The sequence below is a fragment of the Mycteria americana genome, chromosome 9 (assembly GCF_035582795.1).
Source record: "Mycteria americana isolate JAX WOST 10 ecotype Jacksonville Zoo and Gardens chromosome 9, USCA_MyAme_1.0, whole genome shotgun sequence".
NCBI lineage: Eukaryota > Metazoa > Chordata > Aves > Ciconiiformes > Ciconiidae > Mycteria > Mycteria americana.
Genome location: NC_134373.1, coordinates 36,418,630 through 36,441,620, shown reverse-complemented (window position 1 = coordinate 36,441,620; position 22,991 = coordinate 36,418,630). Strand labels below are relative to the sequence as shown.

At 38.9% G+C, this 22,991-nt stretch overlaps 1 protein-coding gene across 4 annotated transcripts in view; it reads right to left on the bottom strand.

The window, feature by feature from the left end:
- MGAT5 (alpha-1,6-mannosylglycoprotein 6-beta-N-acetylglucosaminyltransferase) overlaps positions 1-22,991 on the bottom strand; it is a 137,337-nt gene that overhangs the window by 58,234 nt on the left and 56,112 nt on the right. For all 4 annotated transcript variants that reach the window (XM_075512574.1, XM_075512575.1, XM_075512576.1 and 1 more), the window contains exons 4-5: positions 7,007-7,083; positions 5,448-5,537 (exon numbers count right to left, since the gene is read on the bottom strand). In XM_075512574.1, coding sequence (XP_075368689.1) covers positions 5,448-5,537; positions 7,007-7,083 — 167 coding nt within the window. The remainder of the gene's footprint in view (positions 1-5,447; positions 5,538-7,006; positions 7,084-22,991) is intronic.

The following is a 22,991-nucleotide window of genomic DNA, read 5'->3' as shown; positions in this document are numbered from 1 at the left end:
CTTTGATCATGCTCAAGAAACTAGGTCCACCTGAGAAGTCAAGTGTTCCCTACCTGTTTTTGAGCTGCAGTAGACACAGCACTGTCTACAGCATACACAGCTAGCTCCATAAGGTTACGTTGCATTGTAGAAGTCCAAAATTTAAGTGCTACATGATCCCAGATATTAGCAAAAAGTCGGTGTTCTGAACTGCTTTGGGGCGTGAATGCCCAGATTCTGCTTAAACTGAACTCAAGAGTTTCTCTAATCCCTTATCATAGGCAATCCACTCTCACAGTGACTTTATATAGCTTACTGGTAAGTGACTTAACGTCAAAAAAACTGAACTTAAGAAATTAGAAGAGTATGTTTTATAGAAGTTTTGCAGGTATCTGTTCCAACAACTCTTCCTCAGGGGAGGAAGGGACTTCTTTGAAGGGAAGTCAAGATTGCAGCACTCAGCTATACTGCAGAGCAACGACTTCACACACAGTTATAAGAACCTGGCAAACATCTGTAGCACTGAGGCAGTCTGAGCCTCTTCCAAACTGAATGAAAGTATACTCTGCCAGCAGCCAAAATTTCAGGAAGTCTGTATGCTTTTCAAGAGTCATAATGGGAGTTTAATAAAGCAGCAGCTCAAGGGTACTCTCTAAACACCCAGGATAATCTTCATTTTGGACTCTTCCGAAGGGCAGGTGCAGTCCACCTACAGGGAAACTAAAGCAACTTTCTTTGCACATCAGGTGAACAGCGTTATTGCTCAGTGTAATTCTATCCACAGTGAAGTACTGTTATTAAGTATCTTATGTCAGTCCCAGAGTGGGAAATAAAAAAAATAAAAACAGTGCTGCAATATCTGGTGAAAGAAGGTGCATCTTTAAATTTATTAGGCAGTATGAAAGCAGGCAGAGAACTCATAATGTTCACTTAGAAAATCCATTTGAGAATTTGTTGTGAAAGAACTGCTCTCATTGGGAAGGTGACTTTCTCAACTCCTCCACAAGCTGTAATACCTAGCTTTTGTTTAGCATTTCCTCAGTGATAGGTAGTCATTTTGAAGGTGCTACAAAATCTGTGGTGTTCAAGATGACTGCCTGCCTGTTTAGCAAAATGGAGGAGTGTACAGGTAACTTTGGATTTGGTTGTTTCCAAAGGCAATCCCAAACATTGGGTGTTAGGTACCCACAGTCCCAGTGACACTGCAACACAAAATTTTATATGCAACCATGAATCAACAAATGGTCTCTTATCTAACTTCAGTAATGTGCACTAGATTTGATTCCTCTCTTACATTAGCATCTACGTCTTTTCCAACAAGACAGAAAAATACTAATCCTGGTTTAAAATGGCTGAGGTAGAAAAGATAACTGACCCCCAATCGCCCAAATCCAGGCCAATATGCTAATGGATGATTTGAGGACAAAGTACTGACTATCATTAGCATTTTAATTTCTTAGGGACACATGTAAGATGACTAAAGAAGTTCAAGCTTTTGCTGCTTTACATTTCTGACAATACTCAATTTTCTGAGTAATTGTGTAGAATTCAAAGAAGCTGGTTTGATGTTAAACTACAATGAAGAAATGTGAATAATTAACTCACCTCAATGTCAGAAATTAGATTACACATGCAACGGAAGTTGTGGAAAGGGGGACTTCCACACAGATGCTAACAAACTGCAGTAAATCAGCAAAACCACGTGGATTTGGGGAACCTGTATAATTGAGATTCCCAGGTGTTTTCACTAAATTGTGCCTCAGAGTACAGCTTGCATTCCGGAAACAAACCCACATTCAAAATCACCTTCAGTTTGTATTTTTCTGCTCCATCTCTCAAAGCAAAAGTAACAGTGTAAAGAAAAATACTACTGCAACCAAACCATGCATTCTGTTTCCATCAAGTCTGAAGAACTGAAAACAAGAATTCTCTCCAGTGGTATACTAGCAAACAGGCAAGAGTCTCAAAGACGGGTCTTTGAAACAGTTTTAGTCTTTTGAAGTGTTGGATCCACTTCCAACAGTGGAATGGGTACCAATGTGTGGTACCAAACATTACGTTTGCACCTGAAAGGTGAGCTGGAGATCCAAAGCCTGGGATTTTAATGAGATCTACCCAGCTCCAGCAGGTAAATGTCAATGTAATGACCCCTGGGTGGTGGTAACTTGCATCACAACTACTGGCTGACCAGCAGGCACAGCAGCAGTCCCACTCCTGTGTGGCAGGCAGTCCTCTCAGAGAAAGCACGTATCTAGATAAAGAAAAGGAGCGATAAAAGACCCCTCCACTTTTTTTGTTTGTTAAGCTGGGAAACTGTGTGAAAAAATTCATTTTCTAGAAAATATTTTTAAAAGCCTCATTCTTCAGCTGCAAACTGACATTTTGCAGTGAAATATATTTTTGTACTGTCTAGAAATTAATTTTTTCACATTTCTCCCCAGAGGCAATGCCATCCGTGAAAATTATAACTGTGCCAGTGACATTACAGTCTTAAACAACTGGCTTTTTCATAACTAAATGCTAAGTTTAAAAGGAAGTAACTCTTCTCAAGTTTGTATCACAGTTAAGAGGAAACAAGTCCCAACTATCCAGAAACCTTAGAGTTAGCTTAACTTGCTTTTCAATTTTTGCTACTTCTAATCCCTGTCTTGCTCTGTTATTCAAGAAAATGTAAGTCTGATTTTGCTATTCAGGCCATTTGTGGCTCCTCCAGTCTTCAAAGGCTCCAGCACAATTAGTGTTACGAGGACCGCACAGTTGCCTATCACCCACCAAGAGTGAGCCAGTGCCTGCAGCAAAACAGCAAGATAGAAGTGCAAAAATTCTTGCAGTTTTATCTGCAAGTCTGTACAAGGGACAGCTTTAAATAAAAAACATAAGCTTGAATGTGCTGGATTGCTTCTTGCCTTCCTTCTGCTGCCACACTTGCCTCCCATTCTGCTCAAGCAGCCAAGACACAAGAAGAGGAGAAGAGCTGTTTAGCTAGCTGTTCTCATGTTCCTGCAGGAGTGCCATCCAAAGCAAACCAGAGCAGGCAGAACTGCCAATAGTTGCACTTGTGCAGGCTCTTCAGAAGAGAAGACTTGGGGCAGCCTGGATTTTTACTGCACCGTTTCTAATTTTGAAACATAACAAGGGTACATGACAGATACCCAAAGACTGGGTTTTATTCCCAGCTTTGTTTCTAAACCTTTGCATAAATTGTGGCAAGTTACTTTGTGTCTCTGTGGTTCTGACCCATATTACACACCAAAATGTAGTATTTCAGGCTCCTTTGTTTACAAGTTTAAAATTGTATTACAAAGAGTGCTAGATGAGCGTAACGTAATACCCTAACAGAACTGCTTCAGAAGAAAAAAGTAGATCCCAAAAGAGTACGAAAGAGCACAGGCGCTTGTCACACTAGACTGTAGAGGTGATTTTAAGAGCAAAAGGAGACATATGCACAATTTGATGCATATTCTGTCATTTCAAACTGAGGTTGCGCATAATTTGATGCATATATTGCCTTTTCAAGCAGGGGATGTGTACACAACCGTCTTATTCCTATACTGTTACCTTAAAATAAAAAAGAAAAATCTTAACAGTAATACCCTTCCAGTACCCTAATGCATTTTAATATTTTAAATCAGCGGTTTTGACTTGAGAGCTCTGTAGACACATTTATCATTCAGCTGTGCAACCATACTATAAACTGTCAAGTCTTCATCACTGTCCACTTTGACAAATTACTCTCGCAACAGCATTTCCAAGTTATCCTTAGCAGCCAACACACCTCATAAATCCACATCATTGTAGTGTTATTAGAATTTCATTTCATGCTTGCATTCGCAAACATTTAAGCTTTCAACCTCTGCTGCCGGGCGTTAATCATGGAATTAATCATAGGATTAAGAATGCCAAATTTAAACTCAAGGTTAATAACATGCTCACCCAATATTAGTTTTACATTCCGTCATGGGAGAACACTTTAAGAAAAAGTACAAGACCTTTGTCTGAAGTTCCCAAATATACACACAGACTAATTGTACTGTTGTTCCATTATGAAATGAGAAGTTGCCCAAATTCAATATTGCTGCTTAAAGAAAAATTTCAAATCCCTAGACCCTTGAAAAAACACGCATTTGGCCTCTGTAAATCTGCTTGCATTTTGCATGAGGATGAGCTGAAAGATCAATTATGAAAAAACCAACAGCATCAACTGAGTTTCCAAAACTGATGACCAGAGAAGACTGTCACAGAAAATACTGTGATTTAACAGAAATACAAAATAATAAATGTCATTTAAGAATATTAGATTCTAACATTCTGTTGACATGTATCCTCATTTTTAAGATACATCTGCATTAAAAACATGAAGCACCAGCTGGCTGACAATACTACTGCGCAAATGTAACTCCGCTGATGCTAAAACATAACCTTTTAGTAGAAACTTTGATCAACTTCAGATGATTATGAAAGCATATCTCTAGCTTCTATGATAAATAACAGGATAAATAATATAGTCACCCTGTATCTTCCCCAGCTTTATAACCCATAAATAAATCAACACTTGGTAATAGCAATGGAATGAGTCAAATTTGTGATTCAACACAGCCTTTTTTATTTCTTCAGATACGTGTTTTGGATATGCATTTAACTATTACTGCTGCTTAAAGCAATGCCCCAAAAAGTTCAATGACAGTCAACTGAGTAAATTCACAGAAACTGCTTTCATTACAATCGAGTTACTTATATAAGACTTACTGTTTTAATCTCAGATACATATTTTTAAAACCCAGCCCCTCCCCCCAAATCCTGCAGAGACTACACAATTAATATTAGTTTGCAATTCTGTAGCTACATTGGCTCTCGCGGTTCTTTACAAGCAGTAAGCCACTATATATCAATACTACTTCCAAGATCAGTTGCTGTAAGTTATCAAAATTTTACTAATAAGAATGAAGAGGTCAAGTGCCAATATATCTGCAACTTCACTCAAAAATGTGACTTTCAGGTTTTTTTGTTTTCTGTTAAGAGGCTCTGCAATTCATGAACAGTATCCAAGCAATAAGTGGCCATGCTTCTTAGGAGGATGTACCATCTAGTTCCACTTTCCAAATTTTACATCCCAAATGCCTCCCTATTACTACCTCAGGAACTACATAGAAAGCAACAGAAAAAGTGTTCAGAGGCAAGGATCTATGACTGAATTCATACTTCAGTTAAACAGGATACCTAGTGTGGACTCCCTGGACAGTTGCTGTTTACATCACTTCAGTTATAAACATTAGAGTTCGCCAGGCTAGAACACCTGGAGGTCTTATGAATAATAGCAACATACTTCATAATAATTCTGTTTTAATAGCTTTTTCCTCTTTATAGAATTTTTCTGAAGTTATGATTTCTTTTGAGAAAGTTTGCCAACAGTTACCAAAAATATGGAGGCACTATGATGTTCCCTTTCTGCAGATTAAAAGATTACTGACCTCACTGAGGTAAATAAAAAAGGAGCATGTGGACCCATCTACACCATAACTTGCATAACAGGGATCCGATCGCCACATATCTTTCATCCACTGTAAGAGAACAAAAACATAGTCTGTTAGGTTTAAGTACTACCTAATAACTTTATACTATCTCATACTGAACTCAGGAATAACAGGGGAAAGCTGCAAGCAACTATATCCAACCAGATAAAATCACAAATAGCAAAAAAGGAATTTCATTAATATTTTGCAGCATAATGCATCTCTGCATTCAGCTACATTGGGGAAGTAACTACATAACAGACGTTTATACAAGCTGGTAGCCAGGCAAGCAGAGGCAAGTATCAGAAGGAAAATATAATCAGGATCCAGACATACGGGTGTGGCTGGAGTTGACTGCATTCCCCCCCCGCATTATGCTTGCTCTGGAATTTAACAGATCATTTCAGCTACCAAGATTGAAATCTGCCTGATTCTGCCAAGAATCTGCCATTTCTGCAGAAGCTATTCATTTAAATTCATATTTTAATATTCAAATAATGTATTACATAGCCACTGTGCAGCCAGTTCATCAAAATGGATCAAAACATAGACCAGAGATTTAACACAGGGTTTTTTTTAAATACTATTGTCTAAGAATTTTATTTAGAGAAAAAAGGCAATATAATCTCACACGTATTTGGTACTTATTTGTTTCCACTTTCAGAAATAAATTGTAATTTATTATTATCAAAATAATACTTGATGATGATATTTAAGTGTCCAGCAATTTTACTTTTGTCCCCCACTACTAAAACAGTATCCTTGCATTTGAAATGTATCTTGGGGGGGGGGGGGGGGGGGGAGGGGAACCCCAAACAAAAACCTCTGTCTCTGCAAGTTTTGGGTTTGGGGGTTTGTTTTTTTTTTTTCTTTTGCAACCAAAGTCTTATGGTTTTCAATATTTGGCTTTTCCAACTGCACTATTAGTAAAAGATAAGATTTATGTAGAATCAGCTGTGAACCCCGAAGTTCTGGTTGCACACTTAGTGCAGTGCCCAGCTTGTGAGCATAAGAGGCAAAATGCTTTTAACAGAAAAGGGGAAGGAAGGAACCAGACAGAGCTGTTGGCAAAGAGGGGAAAAAAGTGTCAATAAATGTCTTGCTGAAACAGAGAAAGGACTGGAGTGAGGTACAGACAGAATCCCAGTCCTGCGGTAGGGGAACGCCAAATGACTCATAATGGGGAAGAAAACAGGGCTTTTCAAAAAGGAGAAGAAAGCTGCTGAGTAACAAGACAGCATTCAAATAATAAGGTATTTTATTAAATAATATAGTGTTTTAATATAATGCGGCATTTTATGCCTGTCTTAACAGGATGCTACTTTACTTCTCTGCAGCAGTAGCATTAAAGGCTTGAGGTGAGCAGTGCTGTAGTGACACACACTCCTAAATATCCTCTTTTCTTTTTTGACCCAGTTGTTCTTGTTTTATGCCACTGTTTGAGCAGTGACCTCTTGTGACATATGTTCAGTTTTTTAACAGAACACATATTATAAGATTAAAAACAGTTCAGTTACCTTTATTTTCCCTTCACAGTGAGGAAAACCATCCATAGGAGGCAATTCACACTGTTCTTGGGCTCCATTTATGAGATCTAAAGAGAAACATAGACCATAACTGAATTTCATTTTACAGTTCTGACAGATAGCCTAATGAATCCTTCCTTCTATTTTCATGAATACACAATCCAGACTGACTGAAGAGTCCTACTGTGTAATATTTGTTATAACATTAAAACTCAGTGTGCTTTTTTTTTTTTTACTACAGAAGAAAATGGTTGCATAGATTTCAACTCTGACTTGCAGTAAAAGTGCTGAATTACAAAAACTGGTCTACAAAGACTTAAGAATCAAGCTAATCCATATTGAAAATAATAAAATGCAAAATATCTTCCTAATCAAAATGTGCTTAAAACTACTGAATTGCAACAATTTGTTTCTGATTGTCAAACATTTGTAAGATGTATAGTGCTCTTAAACATAAAAACTAGATTTTCAAGCTCTGTTATCACTTTATCAAATACCCATGATCCACAACTTGGCATCAGATATATGACCCAATTAATAAATGTTGCAATATGATTGAAATTTACTACACTACACCACGTCTCATAAGAAGAATTTCCTATGGCCCCCCAAGAATATTTTCTTTTTTACCTATTTTAATATTTTCTCATTCTAGATTTTTGCAACACATTAAAGAGTGTAATACAGAGCAACACTTCTAGCCCATGAGCCAAGGAAAAAGGAGCAGTTTTAAAGGGCATTACCACATCAACTCCAGGATGGGACTTTCTTCTAAGAACTTAGAAGAACCCTCTAACGCAGGCCTTTAAGGCAAGAAAAATTATTAAGGTGGTGGAGAGATTCTTGCTAAAGGCAGCAGAGGATAAGGTTTTTCAGTTTAGGTAGTTCATCCTAGAGTTATCTAAATTATACCTGCATCATTTCTGGCTTTTCCCACAGGCAAGAATCAAGATCATTACAGCCAGCCAGCCATCAATCTAGGAACACTTCATGCTATGGCAGATATAGTGCACGACTTCACCCAGAATATGCTAATTAGAGATCTCAGGGGGAAAAAAAAAAAAGGCTGCAGCACTAGAATACAGTAGGGACAAGATTAGTGGATAAAAGTTAGAACATTGTATTATAAACAAAAAACCACCTCCTGATTTATCTGAATTTTTTTTGCAAATAGTTTCTTTTAAAGATAAAACTTGAAATGCGAGTGAAGCATTGCAAAATGGAGCGGATGGGGAAAGAAGAATCATGCCAGGAAGATGACACTTATCTGGCAGTCTCTGCAGCAGTAATTCGACAAACTGAGCTGTACTGGCAATGACAATAACACTGAAGCAAAGTAGTTTTTAAGATGACTTTGTAATTTCAAATCAATAAGCACTTTCAAAATGTTCTCCCTTATCTTCTTATCCTTATAGGATTCTTGCAGACTAGACCACTGACATCTACGGATTTCTGCTCCAAGTAAGAACATACAGAGCATGCATGCAGATATCAACAATTTAAAAATATGTTCCAAATTCAGTCACTACAGCTAGATAACAATGGGACTTTTTGCTGTACTACAGTTCAGGAATCAGACATTCCACTTGAACTACAATGAAATCAGTGCTTGAGATCAAACAGTACATTAAACTGAAAAGAGCCATGGTTAAAATGATGGCAATTTTCAGTAACCAATATAATGCCATTAGGACAGCTTTACGGTCTAAACCATAAAGTACAGAGCTATTCATAAGGCACGTCAAATTCGGATCTTCCTAAAACATAAAAGATGTCTTAAATCTATGATATAACATCAGAGATGCAGTTCAACCGCAGGGAAAGTTCAACTTCCAGCATCCTACCAACCTTAGGGTTGAAAATTCTGAATGTCTGGGCAATTCCATTCAACCAAACAAGTCTTCCTATCAATTTCAGTTGCATTTGGACAAGCTATACTTGTCATGCTCAAAGGTTTTTTTTGCTTCCCCCCATAGCTACTATATATAGAACCAACCAACTGTAATTAGCAATTTTCAGAAAGGTAAGAGACAATTATTATTATATTGTCCCTTAAAGAGAAGGTATTACTGATGGTATTCAACATGCATTTCCACATACCTTTACCGCTGCAACAGTGCTTTCTTAAGGGGTATCCTTCCTCAGCCACTACCCACCCCTCACCATGCCAGCACTACCATTCACTTGACTCTTGGTTGGATCACTGATATGGTATCAGTTAAAAATAGTTCTTGCCCAAAAGTACTACTTGAAACCAAAACCAGTTTTTTGATTGGCACTACAGAAGCAGCAAAGCAGAGGTGGGAATGACAGTCCCCCAGGGGCTGCAGCTGCAGGAGGTGCCACTGGCACAGCCTAACAAAGCCATGTAAGAAAGCATAACATACTGCCTTTGCACTGCTTGCTCTGGGCTAAACGAGTCTCCTCTGCAAGATGGTCTTCCTCCTTAGACTTGATGTTGCTCCTTCAGTTCCTTATTTGTCAAAAGTAGAAAAGTACTCAAAAGCTGCTTTTCTGCCCTTTCTGTTGATTGGAAGGTATAGCTTGCCAACATGAAGGATCCATGAATTTTGTCTTCTATCTCAAGCTAACTATGCTACCATACAACTGCCTTCCAGTTCAGAGGGTTAGTCAAGCAAACCCTCTCTTCTGCTGAAGTCCCTTTAAGTACAGGGTAATACATAAACACAAGCTATAATTCTTTATTTTACAGCATAAAAATCTAGTGTGCCAAGTTTATCACTTATATTGCATTTTAATGGGTATCTCATAATCTATCAAAGAAAGGAAGAATGGAGAAAATAACCACAAGATACAGAGAACGGCCTCATTTTTGGTAGATACACAACTGTAGTCTAGATACCTATTTGCTTTTGTTATGTGTAAACACATTTTCAACATGCTTGCATGTTTTTGTAGATGGCCAGTGATCTTTACTACTGTTCACTGTTCAAAAGGTTTTACAGGACCGCTGTATTTGCAAGATCTACTTGCAAGAATAAAAATTGCCTTCTTACAACAGTCACATATTGCACCCACCATACACTTCAACAGCTCATATCGGCTGTGGCAGTACTACATACAGATACTTTCCAAGCAGAAAGCAAACTCTCCCAGCTCTCCCTGTTCCTGCCCATTCCAAGAAGTAAAAAAGCAAGAGCCAGACATTTATGTCAGCACAAGCTAAAGATTTTCTCAGGCTTCTGGTCTCCCCTGTGGCCAGCTGCACTATGGCTTTTCCAGAGCAGTCCCACTCTTTGCTCCTCCACTGGGATGATTTACATATAAACAGCATACTGATCTCTCCAGGATAATCTATATGTATAGGGAACACAGAACACCTAACGTGCACCTTTATCCCCTCTACCCATGCTGAAATGCTTGGTGAAGTATTAATATCTCTAGTAGTATTTCCAAGAGTACCTGACATCTTTCCCCCTCCTTGCCAGCAGCAGTAAACGCTCCTAGGGTTCACTTTCCTCAAAAATGTTAACACCTTTTTTCCACCATTACAGATTCTGAAGACACTTCACATGCCCACCAGCTTCCCACTCCGTCTTCCCACTTGGCCTTACCGTGGATCTATCCCAAACACCTATACCAACTTTCACTTGCTTCATTCACAGCTACTAATCAGGTAATAGCATAATGAAGGGAATTCTGTAACGCTTAAATATAAACTGTCCCATGAAACAATTTACATGAAGTATTATCCAGAGCAGAACAAAATGTAGCAATATACGCATACAAGAGGAAATGAGTGTGATAGAACAGGAGAAGCAACAGAGAAAAGCAACTCTGTTCCATCTGAGTACTCCCTAGACAAGCAATCTTTCCTTCATGCCTGTAAACAGGAAGCTAGTTGATGTCATCAGACTGGAAACACATCTTCATCAAGAAGAGTTGTCCAAAGCAACACACTGCCTGCAGAAATGGGCAAGTCTTGAACATACGAGTTTCCATGCATAAGCCTGAGAATTAAATGCAAAAGTCTGAATTCACTTGTGAATAATTTTGATGGTTCCAGTCAACTACTAGTTGCACTGAAGCAGTACCCTTTCTTCTTGGCCATAGTCAGTGCGAGTTCTAGGCTGAGAAACATCCCTCCCAACTTTTTTCTTCCTTAATGATCAGAACCTGTATGAAGAATTAAATTTCAACTCCTGTAGCTGCTCACTACTAACTAGGCATGGAGGGTGTACTGGAGCCTGTTGGTAACAGCTAGTAGTCTGTGGGCAACAAAAAGGCTCCTTTTCCCATCCTTACCAAACTAGCTGTTCTGAACTATATTTATAAACATAGGAAACGTCCTTGTAAAATGTCCAAAGTCAAAGAAGCTGCGACCAGCCTCTTTAAATACAAATTCATAGCTACAAATTAATGGTCCAGCTTGCCCTCATCAAACTATGCTGCACAGCTGGACCAGCAGAAGAAGCAAGGACAGTATTCCCTAGTGTCTCTAGCTCAGTGTGGGGCTATCCTGCCAAACCCACTCACTCCTTTTTTCTTTCACAGGCTTCAATCATCCATGCTAACTAGGAACTGGCTCTTCTTAAACAGGAATCAAGAGGTGAACAAATCTTGTGTATCCCATGGACAGCTGGGACCAACCTCAACCAGGTACCAGCAATTTACACTTTTGAATGGACCACAAAGACAGGGGAGATGAAGCAAGTGGAACCCTGGGGGTGCTGATCTACACAACTGGATCTTCCAAAGCATGAAAAGCAAGTATTAAAATACAACTCAAGAGTTTAGAGTTCCTTCACCGTTTGGAGATGACAAAAAAACCAAAACCCAATGTGATGAAGATTCTTGTTAAAAAGGTCTGGATAGAAGCATTATGCTGTTACCAAATTCATGTTAGATACTTCTTTCCTGAAGGGGAAAACTACATCATTAAGCTAGACATTAAAGTTACTTTTGTTGGAAAGTAGTATTTAAGAAACCACAAGGATTTTTATCCTTAATTAGGATTTATGCAATTTAAAATGCAAGTTCTGAGATCTCTTTTCCTAGCCAAAACTTAGAACTTAGAGCCAAAAAAGTTTGAAATACAGCTGTCAAGTCAGTACAAAGAAACAGTAATTGATATACACACTTTTGCTCTTAAGCTTTCTGTGAGCCATGATATTAATTTCTATTCTACAGACACCTAAGTGTTTTTGAAGTCATGCACAGCTTATTTCCTCTTGACTGCTGTTATGCAAAGACATAATTATTAAACATTTATCTCATATGATGTTACATTAAAAGTCAATGCATTGACAAACTGAAAATATGAATGTGAGCATATTATAATCCTAAGAGCACACAGTTGTTACAGATTATCCTGGAAAAAATGGCAAATATTGATAAAACACCAAGCAACTCTAGAGTTAAGAAAACCTCTTTAAACACAGTGCTGTTTGTGAGGTGCTGGGATATTCAATATATAACTAACTAAAACTCCACCCCCATGTTTAGAAAGGAGCCATATGTTCACTTTGTAAATGTCTGTGGCTGTTTAAAGATATACAGCTCTGCATCAGAGATTGTTAGTGCACAGCAGGTGAAACTGAACTTGTGAACAATCATCAGTTATTTCAGTGCAAAGTCTGGCACCTTAGCATGAATGACTTGGCAGATTTAAGCTAAGCCACCTAACCTTGCACTGGAAAAGATACTTCTCCCTTGTTGCTCTATATGAGCAACTATACTGGCTAAAGTCCCATGCCTTTGACACTGCTCTCTTTAAACACCAGTTAACAGGTACAGGTCTTCATCGTCCCCTGAAATTAAACTCCATGTCCACAGGTTTTGTTTATTTTAGCGAAGGTCTACAACACCCAAGAGAGAATTATGTGGTTAAAAGCACAATCTGTGATAGGGAACTGATTTTTTGCTTGCTTCCTAGTTAGTCTTTAGCAAAACAGTAAAAGTAAGCAATAGTGAGTGCTACGTACATATTTTGTCCCTTTCCTGTAGTGCACATCCTTCAAATAATGTGCTTTGTAACAGGCTAAAAAAATTCTGCTTCAATTTTTCTCCATCAGACATTTAGGAAGTCTAGAAATAATCCACTAAGACAGTAAACGGAATAACAGTTATAATTAGTTATTCAGTAGTGATTGTTGTTTGATAGGTATTCTATTTGTCATAAAAGTTTTAAAATAGCAATATTGGTTAAAGCAAATGAAAAAGCCACAATCCTGTTGAAACTGCAAACTGTGACACCAGCAGCCTATCAAGTCTGCTAAGGACCAACTCTTCATTCTTCAGAGAATGGAAATATCTTAAGAATTTAACATGACACAAAAGTTTATATGCTTTGGAACCTTGAGGCTAAAACCTTTTAGACTAGTGCAAAAAAGCATATTAGACTATCTTTTGATGACATATAGCACAGATAATAGCTCAACTCAAAGTGTTTCCCATCAGCAGATGTCATAAAATCAGGAACCTCCTTAGTATTAAAAGGACAGAGTAATCATATTCGATCAAGTCTATTCACCAATTTTATCTCTATGTTCTCTTTCTGGTTTTGATCATTAAATAAAAGTACTCTTCTTACTTTAATTCATGGAACCCTTCTCTTGTTTCTATTTCAGTTCTGAAATCTGGTATCTATGGTTAAACACAACACTGTAGTTAAGGCTGGTTTAGTTTGTGTAAGGTCTTCTTTCCCTTCTCCCACTAATTAACTCATTCTCAATTTAATTCACATTTTTAATCTCCAGCTGGTAAGATATCTTTAAAAGAGAGAATTTGCAGTGTGAGCTGAAAGCACTATCAACATATTCAATGAAATGACCTAAAGGTTTCAAGATTTTAAATGCAGAGCACAAAATGCTTTCCACTAACATTTTAGAAACTTCAGTAGCAAAGCACTGGAATTATTTAAAGAAAATTAAGTTTTCTACTGCTAGTCCATCCTCACACCAGCTGTGCTGCTGTGTTCCATTAACACTACTGAAATCAATACAGTGTTAGGAGAATTCAAGTAGTAGTCAAGTGGTTAATCAAAATGCAGCCCAGGGGACCACTAACAGCCCCCTTCAGCATTACTAATACAGCTTACCACTGCAGTGGAAAATATTCACGTGTGGTCTTCTGCACAGTCATTACACTGTGCTGCAACAGCGAGACTTGAAAACACATAATTCTCCCCACCTCCACACTACTGCCTTTGTGGGAGGCAAATGGACAGCAAAATAGGAAAAACTGCTTGGTATTATATACAGTGTGGAAAAAGAATACAATGGATATGGCACAATAATTACGAGTCAAAGCAAAGCATTACCCTGAGAAAGCCGTAAGCTTGGCTATTAGAACCAGTGCAGCCTGCATCCTATTACATCCAGTACACACTGATGTTCTGTGGGGACAACTAGTTTGTTTTTTAAGGCATGACCATACAGAACATGGTACGTACGATGTTAACTGAAGAAAAGCCTACTGTAGTCCTCTTAAGACAGGAGGACCGCTTTGGAAATTCAAACTAATATGCAATATCTTAGGGGGTTTTATCTAGTTTGTCTCTTCAAGTACAGAACTATGGGGTGAACTATGGTTGCAGACTGTTAAAACTAACGAGGCTGTGATATGTGTAAGAAAGTTCATCGGAAAGAGAGCCATGGAAACAAATCAACTGATCATGAAGTTACCTAAGTCTTCCTCCCCACCTAAAAGGCTTCAGTGTGTCAGCCCCGACTCTTCAGGAGGGACATGGAAATACCACGACAGAAGTCCTTCTCACCATAGTAACGTTAAAAAAAAAAAGCCTGCTTGCAGCATTGCCAAAGCTGACTTGTCAGCCTGCCTTGCTACATATTCACAAAGGATGCCAGATATCTGACAGGCATCCAAGCCATCATGTCTTAGATGACAAGTAATTACTGAAGTCTGCATCCTAATGAGCGACTTTAAAGATGTTAACACTAAAGTTGTTAAAAGAGAACTCAACAGCCAATACAGCAGAAGTAGTTAATACATAAGGCAGAAAAGCTACGGAAACTTTGAACAGCTACACCAAAAATATTCTCCCTCACTGAGCAGTGCTACATACAGCAACCTGACACTTAACTGTTCTTAGTCTTAGAAAGCGTTCCAAGTACCAGCGATGTACAAGGGGGGTGTGGAGGAGAATTTGACACGAACCTTCACTTGCTCATTTTTATGGGATCAAAGACACACAATTAACATCTTCCAAAGTGGCACTTTTCAAGGCAAAAGAACATTTTGTAAACAACCAGCCTGGCACAGTTTTCAGTGCGATTATACTATCTGAGGTGTTAGATGGTTACACTTATCAAAAGTTTAGCTTTTCACTGAACAAGCACAGTAGAGTGATGACAATGGCCTCAGAGCACCTTGGCCCTTGCTTTAAATCAACATTTTTATTTAAAAAAAAAATGGTTTGCAACATGCATATTCAGTATTAATACTATTATTTAGTAGTGTTTTAAAGCCTGAGGAATTGAAACGGTTTCCTTTAGTTTGCCTAAATCAAGTTTTTCCCATAGCTGCCAGAAGAACACAGCAAGAATTTACAATTTAGGGAAAAACAAACAAACAAAACAACAACAAAAGCCCAAAACAAAGCCCAAATCAAACCCAACTCACAACACACAAACCCCACACCCCCTGCTTACCAAAAAAATCCCATGAAGAAAACAGGACTGATTCTTTGATCATGTTTGTGCAAGCAGATTGCCCTATCTGATGAAATATGCTTACTGCAATACTGTCCCACAAAACCCAAGGATTTCTTTCACAGTTATCTTAGAAAAGCACAACTGTTAAAAGCCAAGTTGCATAAACCAGATTGATCTTGTGCCCGTCACATGGAACCAAGGATTCAGCTACAACAGAAGCAGCCATGTAGAGAAGCTCTGCCTGAAAGTGCCATGGTTTCATATTTCCCCATTTCCGTTTCATCATCTCCAAAACGGCAATTTAAGATTTACCTAGGGTGTTATTTGTGGCAGTGGCTTAAAGCTTCCTGTTCTAAAGGCTGACAAAAACTCTTATCTGCTAGGCACCCAAGGTTTAGATTAACACTTTCTACTGTGTATGGGAATATATTACTTCCCACAAACGTAGAAAGGATGGCTACCAAATATCTTAAAAACTTTTCAGATACAACTTGGATAAAGACAGAGGAGAGAGAGAGAAGGAAAGAGGATTTTATTGCTTCTGAAACCAGTCAGCTGAAGCCTTATAAGCATCTTTATTAACAATTCACTCTTTCATAAACAAAATGGAGGTTCTGAAAAAGCAGTTGAAAACTCTCAGTATCAAAACAACCAGACTGTTCGATGGTTTTGAGGAGGGAAGAAGAAGGAAACTGTGCTTATGATTTTACACACGGATTTAAAGAAGGAAAAAAAAAAGTAACACTTAACCTCCCACTCAAGCTACCCAAGGTGCTCCACAGCTTTGCTTTTTAACATTATCTATGCAGCCTCACCCTCTAGCAGAGTTCCCATGCTCAGCTCCTTTGGGATTAGGATTAAAGACGTTTGTGATACTAAGATGCTCTATTATCCTTTCACACAACCCAAAAGAGAAAACAAGCTGTTTTGCTCTTGGGCTTCCCTCTATGAAAGATTCTGCAAAACTAACTTCAGAGGAAGAAACCAGGTGTTGTACCACACTACAAACATTAAACCTAAACACACTAAGGATATGAATACACGGTACAGTCTACATATAAATCAACAATGCTAGTTCTCTGAGAGCCTGAAAAGGAAGGGAGAGATTTCTGGTCTCTAAATGGGAACTCAGAAATGAATCAAATAACAGTTTGAGTTCACCTACTTCAGAGACAGCTGAATTATAGTCCTTACTAAATCCTCAACATTTCCTCCTACCAACTGTTATCACCTTCTTATTATGAATGAGCATAATCCAGATGGATTTTCTTCAGATCCTTTTATCTGCCAAAAACTCTACACACCACCACAGAGTGATATTTTCCGTTGCAGATTTCACCACTGCCACCTCAGTTCTACACTGCACTTGACAGCCAGAGGTGGGACAATTTAAAAAAAAAAAAAAAAAAAAACCAAAAAAACCCAAAACCCACTTTTCTCCATGTCTCGCCAAATAAGGAGCATAACTGATGAAGAGACCTCTGTAAAGCGATGAATAACTTTATTTCAAAACAGCCCCTATACTTTAAACACTGAGTCATATTCTTAAGATGTCTGCACGTCTGCCCAAAGTACAATTATAAATCTTGGTCAAAGAGTATGTTTTACTTATGCTAGGTAATCTCCAAATACCAGCATATCTCAGGTTTCAGTACGGTAATGAAGAGGCTACTCTACTGAAAAAGTCATGGGCTCTGTACCAAGTAATATCTATCACATAAATTGCTTGTTCAGGCTACAGTGGTCAAAGCATAGGCTAAAAATTGATTAAAACTGGTTTTAGGAAGCCACAAATATTTCTATTAGGCTGTTACAAGGCATAAATAGCCATGATGGCTACTGTTTGACCAGCGATTATTCAACTTCTGGCTGTATTAATAAACCTAAAATAAAGATAGATATTTTTTCCAAACTGCTAAACAGTTTGATTATTTCCCATGCCAGTGCCTCCATTTTCCTTTGCTGACAGGCTCTTTCAGAGAGGTTATTGCTCATACCTTCATGAAGTAATTTATAATGGATTATCTTAGCATGACACTCCAGGTTATAACACCTCCCCGTCCAATGCTTATCTGGACCTCCCCAGACTTTGTGGCTCACATTGCCTAGCACTTTCCACAGCCAGACTACATTCTGTTTCGTTGAACACTTAAAAAAAAAAAAAAAAAAAAGAAAAAAAAAAAATCTTCGATAGCCAGGTACTTCCCTAATGTTTTTTCTTTTCCTCAAAAAACTGTCCTACTTCATCTTTCTGCTACTGGTGCTAGTCCCAAGGGAACTGGCTGATGTAGTTGCCAAGCCATTCTCCATGATATTTGAAAAGTCATGGCAGTCAGGTGAAGTCCCTGGTGACTGCAAGAAGGGAAACATTGTGCCCATCTTTAAAAAGGGTAGAATGGATGACCCTGGGAACTATCAATCTGTCAGCCTCACCTCTGTGCTTGGGAAGATCATGGAACAGATCCTCCTAGAAGCTATGCTAGAGCACATGGAGGACAGGGAGGTGATTCAAGACAGCCAGCATGGCTTCACCAAGGGCAAGTCCTGCCTGACCAACCTAGTGGCTTTCTACGAGGGAGTTACCACATCAGTGGACAAGGGAAAAGCAATGGATGTCGTCTATCTGGACTTCTGTAAGGCCTTTGACACGGTCCCCCACAACATCCTTCTCTCTAAATTGGGGAGATACAGATTTGATAGGTGGACTGTTCAGTGGATAAGGAATTGGTTGGATGGTCACATCCAGAGGGTAGCAGTCAACGGCTCAATGTCCAGATGGAGATCAGTGACGAGTGGTGTCCCTCAGGGGTCTGTACTGGAACCAGTGCTGTTCAATATTTTCATCAATGACATTGACAGTGAGATTGAGTGCACCCTCAGCAAGTTTGCAGATGACACCAAGCTGAGTGGTGCAGCTGACACGCCAGAAGGACGGAATGTCATCCAGAGGGACCTGGACAAGCTGGAGAAGTGGGCCAGTGTGAACCTCATGAGGTTCAACAAGGCCAAGTGCAGGGTCCCACACCTGGGTCGGGGCAGTCCTCGGTTTCAATACAGGCTGGGGGATGATGTGATCGAGAGCAGCCCTGGGGAAAAGGGCTCGGGGGTACTGATGGACAAAAAGCTGGACATGAGCCGACAATGTGCGCTCACAGCCCAGAAGGCCAGCCACATCCTAGGCTGCATCAAAAGAAGCGTGGCCAGCAGGTCGAGGGAGGTGGTTCTGCCCCTCTACTCTGCTCTGGTGAGACCTCACCTGGAGTAATGCGTCCAGCTCTGGAGCCCTCAGCACAAGAAGGACATGGAGCTGTTGGAGCGGGTCCAGAGGAGGGCCACAAAAATGATCCGAGGGCTGGAGCACCTCTCCTACGAGGACAGGCTGAGAGAATTGGGATTGTTCAGCCTGGAGAAGAGAAGGCTGCGGGGAGACCTTGTAGCAGCCTTCCAGTACTTAAAGGGGGCCTATAGGAAAGACGGGGACAGACTTTTTAGCAAGGCCTGTTGTGACAGGACAAGGAGCAATGGTTTTAAACTAAGGGAGGGCAGATTTAGACTGGATTTGAGAAAGAAATTTTTTTACAATGAGGGTGGTGAGCCATCGGAACAGGTTGCCCAGAGAGGTAGTGGAGGCCCCGTCCCTGGAAACATTCAAGGTCAGGTTGGATGGGGCTCTGAGCAACCTGATCTAGTTACAGATGTCCCTGCTCTTGCAGGGGGGTTGGACTAGATGACCTGTAAAGGTCCCTTCCTGTCCAAAGCATTCTATGATTCTATCATTTATTCACCAGGAAAACCTACAGAAGTTGCTGATAAAAGATTAAGACGACATTTGGTAGCCCTTCAAATGACATCCTGACTACAAACACTAGTTACAGTTGTTTTAAAAGGAGCTACAAAACTCATTATTATTAGGTCTTTTCTCATCCATATGGTTCAGAGGAAAGTTTTCATCTGCTTTTACACCTGTAAGGCTGCAAAGGCTGTGTAATGCTTTATTAACACTGTCATCGAGTTACAGGCAACTGCTGCCCACTAGCACAGAGCAGATCTGTTCCGTAGGGGAACATGAACTACTCAAATTTATTTGCCCAGGTAGCTGCAGTGACTACTCTCAAAGTCTGGATTATCTTCGTCCCCAAAAGAATATTAATAATATAAAAAAACACATAATAGATTTATTTTTTCTTCATCAGAAAGAAGGATGATAGATTCCGTGTTGCAATATCAAGGGACTGTGGTAACTGAAGGTGGTTTTAGCTCAAATGTAGCACATTAGAAGAAGTAACCTTGCAAGTCTATTAATTGTAAGAACTTTCCTGGACCAACAGACATTTTGCCATCAAGATGTATACTCGGAAAAAATTAAATACCCTCTGACCTCCGTTCATTGAGAAACATCAGCATTTTAAACAAATTGTTTTTTCAACTGCTTTGCAGCTGACAACCATTTCTTAACATTCATTTTCTTCATTGTTACCTGGATTACTTACATAGTCACATTCAAACTTGTACCTGAGCTAAGCTAAAACCAATGTATATATGAACTGAAGAAAACATCCATACATTCTAATACTATAAATATTCCATTTTTATACTATTATTCTAGTTGTCTATACAGAAAAGGTGGACAGGAGCAGAAATTTTTTTTTTAAATCCGTATCTGGTCCAGTTGCCAGTGTCCTTAACCTCAAAGAAAAGACTTTTTCAGTCCATAAATCTGAGTCATAGTCACATACCAGTTGTGTTTATTAAAGTCAGATAAAACCATAACCTGGGCTGATTTCAATAACTTGATCCTGGAACTAAACCAGGATTCTTGCATTATCATGATCCATCTGTAGCATATGGATACTGTTCTTAGGACTGCTTTCTGAATACAGCAATGTACCTAATGAAAGAAAATTCCACTTGCAGAGAGGCTTTGGGAAGAGAAATATTGACTAATCATCATCATCTCTGTTCTTCCTAGTTTACAGATAAAAGAATACTACTTTCTTCCATGAAAGTGTTACTAATACTTAAAATACACAATGAAGAAAAGCCCCATAGCACATTCAGATTGACAAGTCCAGCCTGCTGTGATAGTCAGTTTTAAATTGTAAGAAAAATATTATGTTTTGCTCTTGAGTTTGTGTCCAGTCATAATCAGCAATGAGAACAAATATTTACAGTATAATCACCTTCCTGTCATTCTATTACATTTTATTTTATCACCTGTATCTACTCAGGTAGTATATAATACACAGTAAACCTTACACAAGGTCAGTGAGGACAAAATACAGATTTCAGGATGGTTAGTGACTCCACTATTTACTACCAAGGTTTACAAGCAGTGTCAATAGATGCTAAGGTGCAGCTTAAGCCTGCATGAATCTTCATTTATTTCAGAAAGGCTTTCCATAAGTAAAGGGACATGGTTACACAGGTTATAGAATCAGGTCTCAGTGTACTGTGACAGCTCAATCCAAAAATAATAAATGCATGAAGTGCTCCACTGGAAGCAGGACTCTTCTAGGAAAGTCTGCTAATGACACTGCACTGTTGCACTGATGAATGAGGCTATAAAATGCTTAATTTACTTCAGAATTTTAAGCAGCAACTCCGAGGCAAAAAACATTTGCAAAAAAATAAACTCATGAAGTCTTTAAATAACATTACTAAAAATATTAAACATGATGTTGTTGGGATGCTCCATAAATACTACAGTTGTCCAGACAGAAAGTGAAATTACTAACAATAGCTAACATGAATTTGTCTAAAGTCAGCATTAAAATATTACAGCTGATAAAGAGAGAAACAGTAATCCTAACATATTTGCTCTCTGTGATCACTTCATAGCGTAACAGCTGAATAAAGTATTGTAAAGAAAACAATGGAAGTATCGTGTATTTGTAGACATACATGTTTCAGCTCCAGTAAAATGACAAACTGTTGGGTAACAAAATGCCTTCTCTACAACAACCTCCAGATTATCTCAATTGCTCTAGCACAACAAAAAAGGATGCTGTTGAAATATTACAGACAAAACCATCACTGTAGCTGGTACTGTAATCACAATGTTTACTCACCTAGCTTATTTTCTGAACAATTCCTTCCTAACAGAGAAGATATTTATATTACGATTTTACTGGAATCGTAATATACGATTCCAGAGTTGTCACGAAACTGCTATGAAGACAGAAGTAGAAACAAGTTTTTCATTTCCATTTGGCTGCCTCTGATCAGATGAATTTCCACTGATTGCTTCAAATGGATGAATAGTAGGCACTTTAACACAAGGATTAGCTTCAAGCTGTATTCTACCCATTGGTACTATCCAGCCTGGAGATACCTGAAGAGTAACATTATCCAAACAGGCACCAGAATAATAAATTACTCAAACCTTAAGAAACTGTTTCCTAAAGGTTTTTCTGTTGCCGCTGTTTAATATAGTTGCTTCAGATATTTTAAACTTAGCGTACCAATAGTCAAAGGTAAAAAACTGAAGCTCTAAGACGACAAATAGTATTCTTTGCCACTGAGCAAGCCTCAGGCAGCAAAAAGCTATGTAAACACTGCAAACTGAAAACTCCTACCAAGTTCCTTAAACGTTGCTCGTGAGTACTAAAATTGTGAATCTAGCAAACTCCAAGAATAACAAACAAAATTCAGTTCACCCTAAGGACTGATGAGAGATGTCTCCTAGTCAGATAAGAACAATGATCCTTTGCCCGTAAATGTATAAGCAACAACATGAGCATGCTTCTTCCAATCATCTGCAAATCTATTGAAATAACAGCATCAAGTCTCTTTGTCCAGCCACAAAAAAAAAATATACAGGGATGTTTTTCATTTTATATATAGGCCAGAAACGACAACAATACAGTATTAGCTCACTTCCCATCAAAGTGAAAAATCTTCCAACAAAGATCTTGTGTTGTGTTCCTTGTGGCAGCAACATGGCTCACCCTATTAGTAGTCTGCAGGAGCTATACCTCTTCAGTTACTTGTTTCTAATCTGCCTTCAGTCTAACCAAGACAAGACACACAGGGAGGGGAAAAAAAAAGGTACCACAAGGCAAGCAGTAGTAAACCACACAGGTAAAGGGCTGTTGTAAATGCCTATAAGCATATTTTTACTATGTGGCAAGAGAGACACAAAGGTCTGCCTCACAAAGAGATAATATGCCTTTAACATCTTGGTACAGGCAAATGGAGTTAGGACAGAGCAGCTGACACAGGTAATCACTTGAACATCTGCTCTCCCAGACTTCCTTTCAGTGGTATTCCCCTACCAAAGGTAGCATCTGCTGCTCTGTTTTGACAAATTTAAGAGGGTAACACCCTCTCAACAGAAGTAT